A 21,405-nucleotide genomic window follows, 5' to 3' on the forward strand; every position below is an offset into this window, starting at 1 on the left:
CAATGTTTGCCCAATCTGGCCCCTGAAAGTGCTCTACAGCTGAGATCTAACACAAGTGTATGGCTGCAGAGCACTTTAAAAGGGCCCAATCCCCTGACAATCTGAACCCTCATTATGTGAGAGTCCAGATGAAGGTACTCCCAAATGAAGTGCCTTCACTAATTTGTGTCTGCATGTGCTGGGAGCATGGCTGCCCAGCCCTGCTCTGGGTGCTGTTTTCAGAATTGGGCGGGGGGGAAGTAGCAGCGAAGGAGTGGGGAGTTGCCCAGCTGGAGTGTGGGGCAGGTAGACTGGAGCCCCCCCCCCCCAAGGTGGGGGCTCTAATCCACCTACCCCCACCTCCAGTACCTTCCTCCCCTGCCTTCTCCCCCTCCCATCCTGAGACAGCACTGGGGGCTAGAAGAGGGGCTAGAAGAGGGGCTGGGGGAAGAGGCTGCAGAAACATAACCTCTCTCTCTGGATTGGCTCCAAATTGGAGCTTGATCCTCCACCCTCCCAACCCAGCAGCTAATGTCTGTTGGGTCAGAAGGATCCATCTAACTCACAGGACCTGCATTTCTCTCTGTGCCCAGGGGCTGTCAGGGGCTGTGCCAGCCCAGCAACTGCATAGCAAAAGAGAGAAGTGAAGCATGTTAGTGTAGACTTTGCAAAAAAAAAAAGTGAAAAAAGAAGAAAAAATGGCCATTGTTTGCTGAGAAGGAGAGAAAAATCTGGCATGCTCTGTTCGATTCCTTTTCTGCTCTGCCCCACACTCCCTCCCTGAAAAATAAGGTGTCTCTTTTGACAGCTGCTGGAGCATCATTCTCCCCATCCTTGAGGCTCATGCTGAGCAGTTTCATGATGGCTCATCCCATTCACTTGTGTAAGCAGCTAATTACCATTCTATAATTAGCCACAGATGGAAGCACAGGCTTAGGAGGCAAATGCTGCAACAGCAAGGTATAAAGGGGACAGGCAGTGGGACAGGGAGTAGCTGAGCTGGGGGATGCTAAGATTGAAAGATGGGTTCAGACTAGGGAAGAATTTCATCAGGGAAGGGGGCAAACAAATGCGTGAGTCAAAACATGTCAAACAAATGTCAATTCTGATGCAGATGTTACATTACTGGGAATATAGCAGAAATAAGTATTCAAACGTAAGAACTATCCAGCTTTTGCATAAGGTTATTTTGAAGCAGATATAGACAACAGTCAGTATTTGTTTATACACACATCCTGGGTAAGGTGTAGACTTATTTTACATTATCAGAACATTTGCAAACATGGCAAGAATGTTTGATGGTGCATATTACATTCTGAAGGAAATGATTCTCTGAACAACTCCTTCAGCGAAGACAACAATCAACAAACAAAACTTTGGCTCTATACAGGAAATTCACGATGCCTGCAAGTAGCCTCAAGCCCACAATGAATAGGAACCCTTCAAGTAGAGCAAAAACTTCTCACAACAGTTCCTTTGAGCTCTCTGAAGGGGAGAGAGGGGAGGGCAAGTATCAACAGCGCCACTCAAAAGCAATCTGATCCACTCCTGCTAGTGCCCTTGACCAAGTCAGCAAATCTCACGGTCAGCTGTCTCAAATGTCTAAAGGAATAATTAGCTTCTTCCACTATCAGAAGGAGTAATGCAGCCAATAGAGCTTTTACCAAATATCCAAGCCAATAACACAACTGATTGCTGTCACAGAAATCTGAAGAATCAAGAATCTGCAAAAGTTGCCCTGACAAAAACTTCTTAGTATCCTTCCCTAAAGTTGGCAGATGGGATACAGGTCAATAGTTAGCCAGATTGTTGACAGTAGCATTAGGTTTCTGAACTCTGGTGCCCAGATTTCTTGTGATAAGAGGATTTCAGAAATGGGTCTGGATTATGTGATTTATTTCACCAGCTGTACACATGCATATATCCTTAGGGGAGCAATATCCAGAGAAAAAAGCCTAATTATTTTTAGTGAAGGGGTGGGCACTCTTGTGCCAGGGTCTGTTTAAGTATGTGTCTACACCAGATTTGAGAAATGGTTTGCTAGCCACTCAGGGGAACGGGGGAAATGAGAAAGCACCTTTCAGTACAAGACACACAATGGTGGAGGGTGGGGTGGGGAGGGAAGATTCAGTACACAGAAGGTGAGCATCCACTGGGACTGCACATGAGGTGGAGCAGCAACATCCCACAGTGAAACTAGTCTCCAGTGGATTTACTAATGCTTGGTTCCTAGGATATGTTCAGCTGTGTAGTACTGGGAAAGTTTCAACCAGTGCTTGGTTTGTTGCAAAACGCAACTTGGTTGTTAATTGTGGTAAAGAGCCTGAAAATCACACACACACAGAGAGAGAGAGAGAGAGAATAATAAAAAGGAAGCTTATAGTCACAACCAACAGCTGAAGTAACAGGGGTGTTGACAACTTCATCTAATTTTTAACTTGCCTACTGAAGTCAAATAGAATACTTCTGCCAAGTGATGTAGTTCAATAAAAATGGAAATAATGGAAATGTATTCTATTATAAACAGCTTGAAGACGAGAGCAGTCAAAACCAGTAGCAATTTATAACAATCTAGTATTATGTAAGGTGTAACAGCACAGCACTGGTGGCCTCAGGTGAGTAATAAGACATGGCTAATTGTTTATGAGCCCAATTCTGTTCTTGTCCAAGTTAATGGGAATGCATCCACTGCCTTCAGTGAGAAATGGATCAATCCCCTTGTGCCCACAATTTAAAAAGGCAATAGAAAAGGTGAGAGAGATACTTAAGAATTCCAGCTTTCTACAGGGTGTCTTACTCCTATGAAAATATTCTATCAGAGATCATTTACAGCATATGTGTTTTTAAATATGTCTTCTGTGTATGCAGAAACAATTACAACTGCAATTTACCAACTCTAAGTCTAAGAGTTTTGACAGCTTAAAATGCTGTCTTTTTTTAAAGCCTTTCAAAAATTCCATACAACTCTTTTACCAGTTTTAGAGACAGAGGATTTTTCTAAGCACAGAATATGCCTGCATGTTGTAGGAACATCACATTCTGCTAAATCTGTACAAGCAGTAGCCCCCATAGCATTGATAACACTCTGAAAATGATCAAGAAAACCGATTGGCAAGCATAAAATCAAGGAAGGACCTTCATCATTAATTTCTTTAAAAACACTGCTTTTCTTTTATACCTGAGGCACCACTCCCCTCATCCAGAGAGGGATCAACCAGGACAAAAGACCATTAATCCCTGTCCTCTGAGACATTCTTTAAATCCTCCTCTTGGAGAACAGAAGTGCAGGCAGAAATCCCCAGCCTTTCAGTGTGATCACTTTGGACTGACAGATAAGAGTATAATTTTATTACCACAAAGGGTAAATCGCTTCCTATGCTCTGTATTCATATTAAATCAATGCTTTTGCGACTCCAAACAAACAATTCATTGCTTGCTACTGTTGTTTACTATTGTAATGAGAAAGAAACCTCGGTGAAAGAAATGACACCACTATTCCCTTCCCCCCTTTCCTTTGTGGTGGCACAACTTTCTACGTTATTTTTAGACAATGGTAAATAGAAATGTTAATTACTAATTTAACACCTGTTATGCCAGATCCTCACTGGTGTAAATTACTGTAGGCAATGAACCCAGTTGATTTATAACAGCTGAGAATTAGGTCTACATTTTAGAAAGGAGGCTACCTTATTTTCACTCACTAACTACAAAAACACTAATGTGCACCTTTTGTGCTTCACTTAAGAGGCAATATATTCATGGGGTAGGTCCTACTAAAGCTATAGCTATAAGCTGTTGATCTAACCTGTTGTTGGATGTTTTGGGGGGGTTTTTCTTTAAATTAAGCTTTTTTTTTTTTTAAGTGCTTGTGGAATTGGGTCTTAAGAATCAGCCAACTGAGTGACAGAAGCACAAACATGCGAACACACACATACATAAGAAAACTCACCACTGTTAGAAGCATCATTGAGATTTAGCAGCCCACTTCCTAACCCTCTGTAACTATGGTAACTGTAGGTCCCATTTCCGTTGATGTACAACACCTCCTGTGTGCTGGAAACAGCCGATGTTGAGTAAGTGACCTGGGCTGGCTCTTGTTTATATTGTTTGTCAGCTGGAGCAGTCTCATCCTGAAAAAAAACAATATTTCATTGTAAGGCACCAAATTATTTATTGCGTTACAACTTGAACCAGAGGGGCTTTTTAATGTTATTTATAAATCCCGTGCATGGCTTCCACAATGGGATAATAAACACAGAACAAGAACATACATGTTTGCAATTGACAGATTTCCACCTGAAAAGAAATACGAATAGCTTGGGACCCAGACTTCCCACATGCACTATTATTATTTATTTCTTTGTATTGTGCTTGAACACCCAAATGTGTTCAGCACCATCCATACACACAAGATGTGGTCATTATCCTAAGGTACTTGAAATCTTCCTCAAAACTGAATTCCAAAAAACCCCCCAAAACTGGAAGGAACTGGGAGCAAGTGACTGCTCTCAGGTACAAAAAAAATTACCCTCCTGATGCAAATAATCAGTTTTTCTCGCTATAACAACCACTATAAAATGCATTGATATATTCCATAGATGCATTAGCATTATGGATGCTTGGTAACAGCAGGGTAAAAATGTAATTACTATATGTCTGGTATGTTGCGAGAAACTATGCAAAGGGCTGTTACTGCCCCTACACAAATGGGCCAGCAGAATGGGTAGCCTCAGCAAAAATAAATATATAGATATATGAATATATAATCTACATATGGAACAAACCAATCTTTGTGCAGTAGGACAATGCAAAGTAAACAATTCCTCTTTCACTGAGGGCTAAGCTACTGTGATTTAATATTCATTTACTGTGGGGTGGTGAGAGAACCTGCTGGAGGTACTCTCTTCTCCTGATGGTTAAAGCAAGATATGGGCATGAGCAAATGAGCTGACCAGTTTAGCAAGCACACCTTGTATAGAAGGCACACCTTGTGCCCATTCCTTCATGGGTAGCTCCATATAGCTGTTTTTAAAATCATTCCAGCATTCTCTGTCAGTAACTCATCTGGGCTCAATAGTATGCTACAGCTTTTGTACCATACAGTCCCCTCATACTACCTGCCTAATGGGGACTGCAGTGCCGGAGGTGCTAAGGCACACGGTTGACAGAGATTACAAATTTGAGGCCATAGTAGAAGTACTCACGGTGCAACCTGTCAGATTCCAATGAATATGCAAATTCTGCTTAATACCCTGTCACAAGGACAGGAAAAGGAAGGAACTGTCTACCTCTTAAGTACTTTTGCATGAGGATGGGCAGGATTTAGCTTGGGGACTCTCAAACTTTTGCATAGTATGATCACATTTAGCTAGAGAGATTGTCTTGCACTACCTGTCCACTTGTTTACTGTTACATGGACCACCTTTCACCATTTGTGACCACAGAACATTCCTACAGCAATAAGAGCAATTATTTACATAGAAAAGTTACAGTGGAAATATCTGATGCTGGGAAAAAGGAGAACTAGCACCATGTTACCAAATAGCACCTTCATAGACCATTGTGCGAGAAACTCTGATTTAGTTTCTATTTGGCACTTATCTTTTTTAAAGCCATTATGTACCTTTTCATTTCTGTTTTCTTCTCAGTCTAATTATGGCTCCACCATTCTGGATGTGTAACACTTAACTCCTTGGGTAGTCTAGCTGATTTCCGTGAGCTAGTAAAGATACCTAAACTAGCCCTCTGTGACTAAGATGACAGTATACATCTGCAGAGTACTTCACGCAAATTCAGCTGCGATTGCTGTATTTCAGCGAAGTTCAGGAATAATTTGAATGATTAACACACATGGTTTCTGATTTTATATACTAGTTGCATTGTACGTTATTTAGAAGCAAAGACTATGGCTGTCTCTAACACAAGTGAATGTATATTTTCTGTGAAAAAATATTTAGTAAGTTAGAGAACAAGGATATATTTCTTGCCAAACTTAAAACATCAACCATTCCATAAATTCACAAAACTGACACTTTCTTTTCTGATTTGATGGGAAATCTCTTTCTTTCAAAACTGGATGATGTTTCCAGACTCAGATGCACCAGGACCTGATTCATTTCCCATTACATCCAATGAAAGGATCTCATTAGACCCAGTGAGGACTTAGATTGCTTTAAATAACTTCATCCTCCTTTCTTCTTCCAATTGTACATTGGATGAATGACCCTGTTTCACTTTTGACATACGTATTTCTCCCATATTCATTGCTGTATATCTAATTCATACCTGACAGATATTTTTCTCTTCCTTCCTCTTTACAAATTCACAGAAGTTTAGGGCTGGAAGGGACCTCATGAGATCATCAGGTCCACCTCCCCTGCTCTAGGCAGGAAAGACTGCTGGGGTCAAATTAGTTTAGTTATTTTTGATTTTTAAAAAGTGTGAAAATGAAACATACTTAGTACAGGTCCAGAACTCTGCGACTGTTGCTATTCCATTCAGGCACAAACAATATTCCTGGCACACTTTCATTCACTTTTTCTGCCATACATCTATACCAAATTAAGTCTAAAACCCAGAATATAGAACTGTTTCAGTTATTCACTCTGGAATATTCAAGGCCTATGAACACCTTGAAAAAGACATGGAACTCAATAGCTGGGTAAGAAAATAGGACCCTATTTTCCAAAAATTTGCATTTATTTATCCCTAAATATATGTGGGCTAACCTCCATTTCAATTATATTGGTAACATAACAGAAAGAGCTGGGGGCCAGTGCATCACTTTGTATTCCCACATGGAAAGATTAAAACCCTAATCTGCCTGCATCGGAACCAGTTCTTAGATGCTTTTGAAACCAGAGAGGTTGCAACTTCCACATATATTTTTAAAGACAAAACGATGGGGCCACACAATTTTCATACACGACAGGAAGGTCAGATGCCCTTTGATTTAACCAGATAAAATGAAATAATGCTGGAACAGACTAAAACTAACAACAATTGATAAGAAACTGGCACAATTCCTGTAAGCAGGTCACTCCCTCAGCTCCCTTCTCAAGACCAGTCAGCTCTGAGTTTTTAGTTTTCCAGCCAGTTGATTTTGTCATGGGGAAAACTTGTCTCCACAGACAGTACCATGGCAAGGAAGCCTGTCAACCAGGGTAAAGCCAGCAGCGCCAGCCCACCCTCACCCCGTGCACGGATCTGGGGAGCACACGCCCCCCCCATGCTTGCCCAGGAGTGCATGCAACAGCGAGAGCTGCCCTGCTGCCATCCCCACACGCCCCACTCCCGACAATGAGCCTCTTGTGGCTTTGTCCCATGCCCTGCCCCAGCTGGGCAGTGCCTGTTGGTGCCCCGTCACTTTAGTGCCCAGAGCGGTCACCCCGCTCGCCCTACCTTGCTACGGCACTGCCCATAGAAACAAAAACAAACAAGTAAGTGTGCAAACCCAAACAGAACACACTAAAACCTGCCATCTTTCTTCAGGCCCTGAGGGGGCAACTCAGGATCTGTATTTCTCCCCTGCACCACAGCCTTCCCTCCCTCTCCTCTGCACTCTGCTCCTGCAGCTTTTAACCCTCTGCTCTCACTTCTGTGACTCTACTCTTCTTCACTCATCATCAGTTGCAGCTGTCCTCCAGCTTTCCAGCCAAGCAGTCTATGAACTGCTGCCTACCCGCTGCTGGCTGTACCCCCTTACAATTCCATTTCTGCCTGCTTCAGCAATGAAACTGGCCTTTTTATGTTGTTGAAACTGGCAAGACTTTTTGTCTCATTTTGAATTTAGATTCATTGCACATATTGTAACATGAAATAAAAAAATAAGTTTAGCCTTTTAGAGCAATAAGGTGCGTATAGCTTACAAATACAGAACACTGCATGCACTTTAGATTTTTTCTTTTTAGTCGGGTTGCCCAGTGCTGACTAGTTGCGATGTACAGAGATTACACAATGAAAGGCATCTTAAATAGTTTACGTGGACTGCACTATATATTGAAAGCACATTTATAGAAAAAGGTTAGAAAAAGTTAGAAAAACGTTAGGAAAAAAGTTAGAAAAACAGAAAAACAGGTTGAAAAAGTTAATAAAGGAAAAGAAAAAGAAAAAGTTAATACAAGTTAGAAAAAGTTAATCAAGGATTAGTATGGGTTATATTAAGGGGTTAGTCAATTGTAACAAATTATTAGAGTTCAACAGATTATAAGATTGTTCAAAGCCATCTAGAAAATATACTACCTGTTTATACAACTTAATAAACATTTATTAACCCTTTCTAAATTGGTTATACCTTTAATAAACACATTTAATGGGAAGCAATGTGAAGTTGAAATATCAGTTATTTAATTGTTTTAGAAAACAGAAGCATACGTCAGTGCTTCATATAATCATCCCCCTGACAGTTTTTCTTGAGAGAGAGGGAGCATAAGCATAGATATTAGTGTGGGCACAGGATGAAGTTACCATGGGTTAAACAAAGATGGAGATTTGCAGCATATCAGGTATTCTGTGCATGTACTCACACCCCACAGTAAATGAATACTAAACCACAGTAGCTTAGCCCTCAATGAAAGAGGGATTTTTTACTTTGCAATAACTTGCCTGTGTATTCACATTTCTAATTACAGAAGAAATTAAGAAACCAGTAAAGGATACTATACTACAAACCAGGGGTGTCAAACTCATCTGTTTCCATGGGCTGGATGAGTAGCATGGGGCTGGTTCCATATGTCAGATCCAATGAGTGCCCCAGAGCAGGTGTTGCATCCTGGAGCTCTAGATCTGCACTGCACATGGCACCCACTCCAATGTGCATCTCTTCCATGCCAGATCCAGCGTGCATCCTGGAGTGGAAGAACAGGCACTGTATGTAGTGTGGCCCTGGAATGGGTGCTGTGTGGAGTGTGGTCCTGGACCAGCTGCTTCAGAACTGCACTATATGCAGCACCCACTCTTGCCACTCCAGTACCATGGTGCATGCAGTACCTGCTCCAGTGCACTTCCACTCCATGCTGGATCCAATGCGTGTCCTAGAGTGGGTGCTGTGGTGGTGCATGTTCCAGAGCAGCCAGTCAAAGACCATGCCAGATACAGTGCCCACTTCAGTCCTCCAGGGTTGCACTGCATATGGTGCTTGCTCTGGCTGGCTTGAAGCAGGTTTATGTTGGAATGGGTGCTGCATGCAGCATGCTCCTAAAGCAGCCAGAGCAGGCACTACATGGGCACGCAGGGCCATCTGGCACAACCCATGTGATTCCTGTGGGTCCACTTGAGACCCAGAGGCAGCATAGGGGGCTGGATGCTAGGGCTCCACAGGCCATATCTTTGACACACCTGCTCTAAGCAATGTACCTATATTCTATCAAATGTACATTACAAGGAAAACCTCAGTGTTTTAAATACAAAACAGCTAAAGGAGAGTTTAAAAGAAAATAATGTTCACAAGAAGGTGGTCCAAACATTATTTCCTCCAATCATCTGTGTGTGCATAAGTTCGGAAGCAGGGCAGAACCTGCATGGTTCTACTGAACAGGTAGCGGTTGAGAAACTGTAAAAATGTATGCAACAGAGTATTGCTTCACAACTGCTTCTCCTAAGTCATAAGAAGATACAATGCAGAGATGTCTTTGTCAAAGCCTTTCCATAATAAGAATGACACTTGTAATGCTGATCATCACCACCAAGGACAAAGGGAATTAATAAAATCTTTTTAAAAAGCCTCAATAATCTTCCCATAGAGTGACCTTTAACCCCCAAGGTGGAGAAGTGTTACTATGAACTTCCATCAAATACTTTGCTGTAGTCATTGATTTTTGCATGTAAGATGCTCACATGCTATAGTAACAGGCACCAGTATAAAACCCAGAGAGAGTGAATGGCTAGATGCTTCTGTGATCTGTGTGCTGTAATGGCACCTGTGGAACCACTACATGCATGATGGATATTTTGTCTTACAGGTCTCTTGCAGCCATAGTTTGAGCAGTGAATCTGTAAGTGACTCAATATTTATTATAGATTAGATTAGTACACACCACCTTGTATGGGTCCCTACTGGGTTTTTACATCTCTTTGGACACCCCATACTTGTGATATTGGCCTACCAAAAATTGATAAAAACTTTTATGACTAAGTCTGTAAATATTAATACCTAAATAAAATGAAGATGACAGAATGTGTTCAGTTTAGTGCTTTTAAAAACGTTCTACTTATCAGATTGAAAAATGTCTAATTTCTAGGCTGGCAGCTTTTAAGTGCCCAGGGGTGAAGGAATATCTTTTCAATTAAGTAGAAAATGGAGAAAAAAACAAATAGAAAATGTTGCCTTATATTCCTTGAAACTTTCTGTTTGAATGGGAGAATACCTTGTTACTACAGTCAATAAATATTTCTTCTAGAACACCATTTTGAGGTTACAAGAACCTAAATGCAGATTAGTATTAAAACAGCTAGACAAGCTGCAAACCCACCACGTGCATCATCTCATTTTTGAGCAACATAAAATACTTATTAAAAAGCCACATAAACTTTAATGTGCTTTAATACACAGGCTGCATATACTTCACTTTATTGTAGTACTGTTCTGAAGTCAGAAAGATTAAGTGCCTCATGGGCATTTCTGTGGTGCTCATCTTTATCACATGTAGTGCTTCACAAATGTTAATGAAGTCAAACAGTTCCCCTGACTGATAAGGTGGTATTATTCTCCCCATTTTACAGATGGGGAATGAAGAGAGAGATTAAAGTCAAACATATTTCCTTAGCATCTACTTGAGTACTCAATTTAAGATACCCAAGATCAATTTTTTTTAGAAGATATAACATTATATGGCACTCTGTGACCAAGGTATACCTTCCATTGACTTCTGCTGCAGCTGGAACTGATCAGCATGTAAGCAGATCAGACAGTTAGGTTCTCCAGTAGGCACCCAGAAAATGATGAACACCTAAGTAGTGAACATACTTGAAAAGTCAGTTTATGTGACTTGCCCAAAATCACACAGGAACTCTGTCACAGACTCTGGACAAACTTGCCCAGGGCCCCATCTTTGCCCCTTCCTGAAATCTCCTATTGTATACACTTATCTTCTGACTCCTGCAAAAAATGAAACAGGCTCATACAAATAAATCTTTTTCTCTACACCAGGGCTGTCCAACTTCTAAGCAGCTGAGGGCTGCATGCTGCAGAGATATTGCACCCACAGTGCATCATGCTCCCAGACTGGGGGCTGCAACTTAATCCCTTGTGGGCTGCATGCAGCCCATGGGCCGCCAGTTGTACAGCCCTGATCTAAACCACCCCAGTTTGTTTCCAAGGCAGGCCCATCCTAAGCACTGCCCAAGGTCAAGGGTTTACAGAAAGGTGCTATGTGACCCCTAACTGAAGACCATATCACAGCTTATTCACACAAAGGGGCAAACCTAATTTCTGTCATTTCCCAGCATGAGTGTCTGACTTTACAACCTTAATAATCATTTAAAAAGGGGTTCTTCTTATGTACCATTAAAAAAACAAATTCAAAACCAGGAATTCCTTCAAGTGGCATCATAGTGACACTCACACTGATCACTAGAAGGGCTGAAACCTTTAAATCCCTTGTACAGATGTTTCCTATTTGAGTTAACAGAGAAACTGATTGTCAGGGATCCTGATTTTCCCTATTTAAAAAAACTGCAAATTCTGATAAATCTCCCCAAATCTGTGATTAAAATGAAAAGCACCTCCTTCCCCCTCACAGCCCCTTCAACCCTGCTGGTGCCCCTTGCCCCCCGACCCTCAGCCCCCTGCCCCACCCAGCCCTGCCCAAGGGGGGGGCCCCCAGCTGCCAGGGCTATGGGGCCAGGGACCCAGGTCCACAGACTGCTGCCCCCAGCAGGAGGTGGTGGCTGCTGCAGAGGAGCAGAGCCTGCTCCATCCCCACCTGCTATCTGCCCACTGTGGGCTCAAATGGGAGGTAGGGCCAGCTCCCTGCCACTATGTGCACTCCCAGGGAGGTAGGGGAAACCTGTGCCTCCCAAGATCTGTGCGTGGGGTGGGCACATCCTGCCAGCAACACATTCCCTGTACATGCAACAGCAGCAGGGACAGCGGTGTGGGGTTGTGTCCCTCACTGCTGGCGCACAGGCAGGGGATGCCACACCAGGGCAGCACGGAGCTCACAGCAGCAAGGAGATTCCCACGTGGCCCCACTGTTCCCTGCAGCACCGAGTCACAACCACTGGGCTGCGGAGGCCCTGGGGGAGGGCAGCAGGGTGGAAGCCCGAGCCCGCAGTGGGCAGCCTGCCCCAGCCCTGTGCACAGATATGGGGGTCACAGGTCCTCCCTGCCCTTTGGGAGTGCACACAGCAGCAGGCTCTTTGCAAAACTGCAAGTTTCACAAGTTTCTGCATTCAAATGAGAAATCTGTGTTTTCATCCAGTAAAGGGGAAAATCCATGTTTTTCTCCATTATCCCCATGGGGAATGGAAAACCTGGATCCCTGCTGATTGCAGTGGCAGACTGCCATACTGTCTGTGGACTGCAGTAGTGGAGGATGAGACACTTTCCCAGCACAAGAGCAGACAGAAATCTTGCATCCAACTGCATTTTCTGAAAGGAATTGTGCTCTACTGGGCACTGGCATTCCTGATGATTTCCCACAAGCCTGGCAACACATCCCCTCTCCCCCAAAGTCCTTTCTCTTATCCCAGCTCTTCCTCCTATTTCCTTGCTTACTCAGTCCCATTCTCTAATCTTCAGGTTCTCATCCCAGTCCCAGCCTCATTGCTCACCAAATCTTAGACTCACCCTTCCAGAATCCCTGATTCATTCTCCTCCATATTAAGTCTCAGTCTTCACATCCTCTATCCCTTTACTTAATCTTGTCTCAGGCCATCTGCCCTAGTCTCCAACTTGCCCCCCCACCCAATTTCCCTATTCTCACAGGTTCCTAATTTCCTTCCTCAGGTTCTTTGTCCAGTTTCAACATTCCCATAGCTCTTTCTCCTTTGCCACTTGATCCAGAGAGTTCCAGTTTCATTCCTGTTCTTCCAGTTTCATTGTTCTCAGATCCTCTTTCTTCTTGGTTCCAGACCCAGTCCTCATACCCAGACACTCGCCCCCCACAAACATGCACAACTCAAAGTTATCTTCCTTTTCCCATGTTGTCACCCTTTAGTCTAATTATCCCATGGAGAGTCATTGTTTTAAGATTACCCTCCTGGAGGTACCATTCTTGTTCCCCTCTGCATTCAGATCATACAAATTCATACTCCTTGGGTCAAACACAGAACTCATAAGAGCACAGGAAAGACAGTTCAAGTGCCCAGACCTATATGTTTTAAGGCCCACAGTAGCCCAGAGCTGCAATTGCAGGAAAACTCCTGCTCAGGCTTAGGCTGCAGTGCCCAGCGAGGACAGAATCTTCTGGGAATTTAGCTGCTAAAATCTATGAAGTCCTTTATGATTGTGTCTGAATGGATATTTAGCTTAAACTGTTAAATTTCAGTGGATTTTTCATAAGGATAGTTAAAGATACATTCTTGACACAAGGACTATTTTTTCAAATTTCATTGCCAAGGACGGAGGAACTAGAGTTCTTAAAGAAACAGCCAACAACATTTTTAACATAGGCAAAGCTCTATATTTTCCGTGGCTTCATTCTTGAAAAGGCCTGCAGTGTTTTGATTTAAATTTTCCATTTAAAAAATCAGCCTGGAATGGAAAATATCTTTCAAGAGGTTGGTCTAGTAAAGTTATGAACTAAAAATTGGGTCTTCTACTGAGAAGTGCTGGTCTTTGTATTTCCAGCCCCAACCTATACTACTGGCTTAACAAAATGCTGTTTTTCATTACATCAGATTAATTCTTTAGGATTTAAATTTTATGAAAAATGTTCTGGAAGCTGGGATATCTGAATAATATGTTGGAATATAATAGAGAGCAAACTTCTCCTTTAATTTTAATAATGTTGTCAACTCAGTAAGATCAGCGGTGATAGTAATTTTATTTGTGAAAAGGGAATGGATGTGATTTTGTCTGTCTCTAATTTTTAGTTCCCACTTCATTACACCCTATTACTGATGTTTGTTCTAGCATCTGTATTTACTAAATATGACAAAGATGTATTAACCTCAGTGGGGTCTGAACAAATTAAATAGACACACAACAATACATTTAGGGTGCTTGTACACATGACAGGGGTTTAGTCTTCAGGGTTTTATTCTATCACTCTGACATCTTCTGTGAGGGCAATACAGCAGTGTGCAGGCAATCCAGGAAGTTTTTGGAGAGTGCTGGGGACAACTTCCTGGTGTAAGTGCTGGCATGGACAACTAGGGGCTGTGCTCTTCTTGATGTGCTGCTCACAAACAGGGAAGAATTGGTGGGAAATGTAGTAGTGGATGGCAATGTGGGCAGCAGTGACCATGAGATGATTGAGTTCAGGATCTTGAGGAAAGAAAGGATGGAGAACAGTGGAGTAAGGACCCTGGACTTCAGAATAGCAGACTTCTACTCACTCAAGGAACTCCTGGGCATGACCCCCTGGGAAGCCAGACTGAGGGGGAGAGGAGTCCAGGAGAGCTGGCTGTACTTGGAAGAAGCCTTATTGAGAGTGCTGCAACAAACCAACCCAATGCACAGGAAGACTAGCAAGTATGGCAGAAGACCAGCTTGGCTTAGCAGGGAACTCTTCAGTAAACTGAATCACAAAAAGGAAGCTTATAAAAAGTGTAAACTTGGACATATAACTAAGGAGGAGTATGCAGGGATGAAGTCAGGGAGGCCAAAGCACAGTTAGAGTTGCAGCTGGTAAGGGATGTGAAGGGTAACAAGAAGGGTTTCTACAAGTATGTCAGTAGCAAGAGGAGGATCAGGGAAAGTGTGGATCCCTTACCTAATGGGAGAGGCAACCTAGTGGCAGAGGAGGCAAAAAAGGCTGAAGTGCTCAATGCCTTTTTCACCTCAGTCTTCGTAGGCAAGGTCAGCTCCCAGACTACTGCACCAGGCACCACAGTTGGGGGAAACTAACACAGGAATAGCTAAGGTGAGTAGCTAACAGTGGCAAAAGAACAAGTTAGGCACTATTTAGAAAAGCTGGATGTATACAAGTCCATGGGGCTGGATGGGATGCCCCCAAGGGTACTGAGGACTGATGAGATTGCAGAGCCACTGGGCATCCTCTTTGAAAACTCATGGCGATCAAGAGAGATCCCAGATGATTGGAAAAGGACAAACATAGTGCTCACATTTAAGAAAGGGAAAAAGGAGAATCCAGAGAACTACAGACCAGTCAGCCTCACCTCAGGCCCTGGAAAAATCATGAAGCAGATCCTCAAGGGATCCATTTCTCAGTACTTGGAAGAGAAGGTAATTAGGAACAGTCATCATGGATTCAGTCATCATGGATTTACCAAGGGCAAATCACGCCTCACCAACCTGACTGTTCTCTATGATGAGAAGACTGGCTCTGTGGATGTGGCGAGACCAGAAGACCAGTGGGTGTGGTGCACCGTGATTTTAGCAAGGCTTTTGATACGGTCTCCCACAGCATTCTCCCAGGCAAGCTAAGGAAGTACAGGCTGGATGAACAGACTTTAAGATGGACAGAAAACTTGCTAGAGCATTGGGCTCAGAGAGTAGTAATCAATGGCTCAATGTCTAGTTGACTGCCAGTATCAAGTGGAGAGCCCAACTGGTTGGTCCTGGGGTTGGTTCTGTTCAATGTCTTCATCAACAACTTGGAAGATGACATGGAGTGCACCCTCAGGAAGTCTGCACATGACACCAAGCTGGGGAGAGCAGTAAATATGCTGGAGGACAGAGCTAGGCTTCAGAGTGACCTAAACAAATCAGAGGATTGGGCAAAAAGAAATCTCACGAAGTTCAACAAGGACAAGTGCAAAGTCCTGCACTTAGGACAGAACAATTCCATACACCAGTGCCCTTGTTTCAAAGAAGGCTAATGGCATACTGAGCTGCATTATTAGGTACGTTGCCAGCAGGTCAAGGGAAGTGATTAATTCCCCTCTATTCAGCATTGGTGATGCCACATCTGGAGTAGTGTGTTCAATTTTGGGCCCCGCACTACAGAAAGGATGCAGACAAATTGGAACGAGTCCAGTGGAAGATAACAAAAATGGTGGAGGGCGCTGGGGCAGATGGCTTGAAAGGAGAGGCTAAGAGAACTGGGCTTATTTAGTTTGAAGAAGAGAAGACTGAGAGGGGATTTAATAGCAGGCTTCCTGAAGGGAGGTTCGAAAGGGGATGGAGCTATACTGTTCTCAGTGGTGGCAGATGACAGTACAAGGAGCAACAGTCTCAAGTTACAGCAAGGGAAATTTAGGTTAGATGTTAGGAAGCATTTTCTCACTAGGAGGGTAGTAAAACACTGCAACAGGTAACTCACAGAGGTGGAGCAGTCTCCATCCTTTGCGGTTTTTAAGATCTGGCTAGATAAAGCTTTGGTTGGGATGAATTATTTGGGACTTGTCCTGCTCTGAGCAGGGGGTTGGACTAGATGAGTTCCTGAAATCCCTTCCAACCCTAATCTTCTGTAATTCAGCCATAGCTTAAACTTTTCTGGGACAGCCATAACATTGCAAAAAGAAATACAGCTAACATGCTACATTATTTAATCTGTAGCCCAGATATTTAGCTTTGGTTCTTCTCTGCAACTCCTTGGATTTTTAAGGGAAAAACATGGTAAATATTTTGCATAAAGACCCTACAGCTTATAGAACAAGAAAAAGAATATATTGCACTACAGTTTCAGGTTAGAAAGGCAGCAAATTCCTTTCATATTCAGACAATAAAGACTAAAAATGAACTGTCAACATCACCGCTGTCAACAGTCACTTGCAACATACAGGGCTACTGTTTGTCAAGAACTGAAACCTTGGGATTGATCTGCAAAAATATCAAAATAAAAATGTACCACTGTATAGGAGAATGGCAAGTGGACCTCAATCTTCTGCATTTCTGAGAATGACATCTGATTTCCAGACCAAAATTGGTGAGTTAACCTTAAATAAAAATGTTGGCATTTTCACATTACACGATTTCAGTCTTGTTCTTGTGTTACTGGCATCTTGCCTTTCTTTGTCACTGCAGTCTTTCAACTTTCTAAAATCTTTTTTTCCCCAGAAGGATCACTCAAAGTCAATCCAAAATGGTGAAAGCAGCAAGTGGAAGTGAAGTGCTTTAGGATCATTTACATCAATGTACATTTTAGCCAGTTCATTATCAACTGTAATAAATGATGACCAAAATATCCTTTTTTTGACCTTTCAGTTTCAGAAAAACTTTCAGGTCAGTGTAGGTGGTCAGTCATGAAAACCTGAATGAGATACTCCTGTAACTTGGACAGCTGTGGGAGTAGATTACAAGAGGAGAAGCTTGCTTATTTTAAAGAGTATGACCTCCACAACTTTTCAAATGAAAAATCCTTCTTCTTTATCAGTACAGTATCTAAGAAAATTTGTCCTTCCTTAGCTGAAGTCTGGAAAACTGATTAGTTAGTTTGATTTTCTCACAAAACAAAAATAATTTACATTTAAAATTGATGGTACAATTCAGCATTCACATTTGCTTGAAAAAGGTATAATAGAGCCAAGTGTACTGCAAAATTTCCCACTTAGTTCTGCAGGCTCTGTTATACTAGTCCTGAGTAGAGACTTGTAGCCTTATCCAATTGCTTTGGGAATTTTTTGTTGTGACAAAGGGAGACTGTAACCCCAGACATGGCTGAGATCTGTGTTTGCTGTAGGGTGTTTAATATGTAAATAAAGCCACAAGAGACTTGCAGCACTTATTCCTTAAGCCTGCCAGAAAACAGTGATTAGAAGAGATGTAAAATACTAATTCTTCTGTGCCACCTCTGTACAGCAGGGCATCTCCAGTAGCATGAGTAAGGAAATATGGAACCAGCTAGCTTATAAAACACCAGGCCAGCTCTGTGTGGTTGTAACATAATGGCTATGCTGTCATTAAAGCTGAATCACTAAATAAGGGTGTCTAGTTTCCAATACAGCTCCTAGTAGAATTAATTTAACTGCAAATATGAAAGCATACATAAATGCAAGACAATGATTTAATAGGGAAGGCATATAGATTTCTGTTTAGGACACAGTTTTAGGGTCTAGAAACCTTTGAAAGCCAATATCCTATGCAATGGACAAGCGTGTGCAAAGGACAGAGGCTGATCAGTTTTCCTACTTTCTAATGTATGGGCAGTACAAATGGATGAGTCTGAATATCTGACCTTTCTTCAGAACAGAAAGCAAAATAAAGCCACTGAAACAATGTCATCTTTTCCCATCCCATGAACAGTTTTGCCTTCAGGAAATGGTATTGGATGAATCAGTTTACTACTGATACTGATGCATGATGACAACAATGTAGTATTTCCTGCTGAACTGTAAGGATGCAAAGCAGGAAGAATTCCTCACCCCTTGTTTATTGTTCTCATTTAGTACAAACTTTCTTCTGCTGTGATTCATTTTTGAACATGGAATATGTAAATCAGAAGATCACAGAATGAAATATTAAGACTGCCTGATTAAAATGAAGATGTTTTATCCTAGCAATACTAGTTAAGTTGACAAGCTTTTTTTTAAACTTAATATATGTATATTTTGCAATGAATATGTGGGGCTTGGTTTCAGCTGCTGTAGAACAGCTCTGGATAACTCCACTGTGGTCAATGGGAGTATGACACAGTACTAAAAAAAGAGAAATTTTAAATATTTAGAAATTGTTTTTGGGGGGGGGGAAGCAATGCTTGCACCAGTTTTGCAGCATGTATTACTGCAATTCTGTATGGTCATCATACTCCAATCTCTTACTGCAGGAGCACTGCAACCAATACAGTTGCAATTACCAACAGCCCATTTTATTAATAGTAAGCAGCTTTGGGGGTGTGGAGAAATAACTGTTAAAAAGGTCTGCGCTAAAAATTGTGGGACAGAGTTATCTGCCACATTGGCTGGAGCTTTGTTCTCTTTTATCATGCCTGAGATTTTCTTCTAGCTAGATATTCTTTTGAGTATTCATGTTATATATGTTGGAATATGCAGATTAGATTGTTTAGATCTGATTCTGAATGAAATTCTTCTTTGTTAAGAAAGAGAAGATGACAGCCTTGACATGAATACTCTAAGGGTGATGCTGCATGAACTTTATTAACTTTATTGGTTTCAACTAAATAAAAATGTATGTGTGTTAAATAGTTAATTTTTAGAAGAAAAATAGGATTTTTGGTATTGCAAAATGTATGTAGACTGTCTCCCTGATGGGTGAATTCTGGTACTAGCTGATTGATAACTCTCTAACAAAGTTGCTTTTCCTCTCCTAAAGAAAATAGGGAGTGAACACCTTCCTGCCTGCATTTGATATCTACTACTTATTTTCAAACATGGGCATAGCTATTAATCATTTAGAGTTAGAAATTTGCAAGATTAAAGAAAAAAGATATTTAAAGGGATCTCTGCTATTTGGACTGTGCCTCCCAAGCTTATCCTGTTTGCTTTTAGCAGCTTGGAATTGTTCTGTTCTAAAGTTAAACAGAATTAAATCCTGCTTAATGTTTAGAGGCTGGTTCCCATTTGTAAAATTCATTGCAGATTAAGAAAACAATTGGGGAGCTTTGAATAGCTAATGTATAAAATGAACATACTGAATTATATACACTACAGTGGTTTGCCTTGTATTTCATAACAGCTGTTTGATGTGTAGCTACTCTATTTCAAGTCTGCTTTTTAAAATTTGAACTATAAATCTGTGAAAACTAAAATTCTTTCCAGGCATTTCATGTGTGCTGTCTCCTTTCAAACACAGGTATTACCTGCCTTCTACATTATGAAGTAAAAAAAATCCTTACAAATTAACTGTTAGTTTTTTGATGTGTTTAATGGAAATAAGATATTTGGCTACTGAAAGAAGAAAACAAAGCTGAAGGGAAGAAATTCTCTTAGTACAGATTTTGCTTTGCCCTGATAATCGGGGAGTTTTGGGGCTTAATTCACTTCCATGTGTTTCAATAACATTTGCTCTCTACATTGTAATTAAGATTCAGCAGATGAATAGGTAATATCTTGGGGAATGACCCTCTCCTTTTCTTAAAAGAGTGCCAATAAAACCTCAAAAAAGAATAAATAAACTATGGGAGAGGCAAAAAAATACAAACTTTTTCTGGCCTTAGGAAGACAGTTCACAAATGGCATTGTTAGGTCTGCAGCTATTAATAAACACCAATAAGTAACAAGTACTACATTTGTGCACTGCCCTAAAGGTTAGTTCTAAATTAGTTCTAAGTTATTTTTGAGGCAACAGCCTAATTTTTGGATGAAATTAACCCTCCCACTACTGCATTAGCAGTCTGGCCAAATAGGGTTTGTCTATGTGGAGAATTGTAATGTCCTAACTCAAAGATGTAACAGGGCAGCTCCAGGCCCAGGGCAGACATAACACACGGGAAAGTGTCAACTGCCTCTTTGCTGATGGTGGCAGCATGGTCAGCCACACTGCAGTGGTGGCAATTTTTGTGCATCGCTCCCCTTCCAAAAGTAGCACTGGAGACTGCTGCCTTGGTTGTCCCTGCCTCAGTTATACAACTGGCCTAACTGAAGGTGTGGATTTAAGGCAATGTACTTGTATTCTGTGAGGATATCCCTCTTTTTGGTTTCTCTTAACCCATTTAGAAATAGGTTTAAACTAAATCAAAAGAAGACACTCATATCAAGATATCATTATGCATAGATTTGTATTGGTTTAACTAAACCAGTGTAAGTTTGTGTGAAGATAAGGCTACACTCTCTTTGAGGCTGAGGAAGAGAAGTCTGCCTTTCTTCCTACTCAGTTTGGGGGAAGGGAAAAGAGAACCCATGATTCATCCCCCCAGACACCAGGGAGAAGATTATTCATGTTCAGTTTCCTCTGACCTGAAACAAAAAAGGGGAAGAAAACAAGTTTTGCAGGAGCTGTAAGGATACCATGTAGGCTACGTGAGTTCAGCTCTGATCCTTCAGCTCTCTGTCTCAAAAAGAAAAAAAAATGTATTACTTTTAAACCATTTCAAATTTTATCTTGTTACAGCTCTGGATCCTTAAAATCTTGTCTGAAACAATCAGCTTGGATTTCAAATGTATGTGCTTAGCTTCTGCTATGTGACAGTTCCTCTAGAAAACCTTAAAGAGAAAAAGACAATATTCAAAAAAATAAACCCATACCCTTTCTAATCTAATATCTTTGTTTAAGCAAAAAAATTATGTGTTCACATTTAAGTCTCACTATGCGTCCAGGCCATGTAAATGCATGGAGTGAAAATTATTCTTTTCAAATATACCTATCAAATTTAATATACTTTGGACTGGGGAATATTTTTGTCTGTATTGCTGAATAGTTCATAACAACTGTATATGTTAACAACTGAACCACTTATCCTGTAC

At 41.5% G+C, this 21,405-nt stretch overlaps 1 protein-coding gene across 3 annotated transcripts in view; it reads right to left on the reverse strand.

Moving 5' to 3' along the window:
- Positions 1-21,405, reverse strand: part of NOL4 (nucleolar protein 4) — a 291,097-nt gene that overhangs the window by 14,427 nt on the left and 255,265 nt on the right. For all 3 annotated transcript variants that reach the window (XM_090039912.1, XM_090039913.1, XM_090039914.1), the window contains one exon: positions 3,929-4,109. In XM_090039912.1, the coding sequence (XP_089896038.1) occupies positions 3,929-4,109 (181 nt within the window). The remainder of the gene's footprint in view (positions 1-3,928; positions 4,110-21,405) is intronic.

Source organism: Crocodylus siamensis, chromosome 3 (assembly GCF_052110815.1).
Source record: "Crocodylus siamensis isolate JL-2025a chromosome 3, ASM5211081v1, whole genome shotgun sequence".
Classification (NCBI taxonomy): Eukaryota; Metazoa; Chordata; order Crocodylia; family Crocodylidae; genus Crocodylus; species Crocodylus siamensis.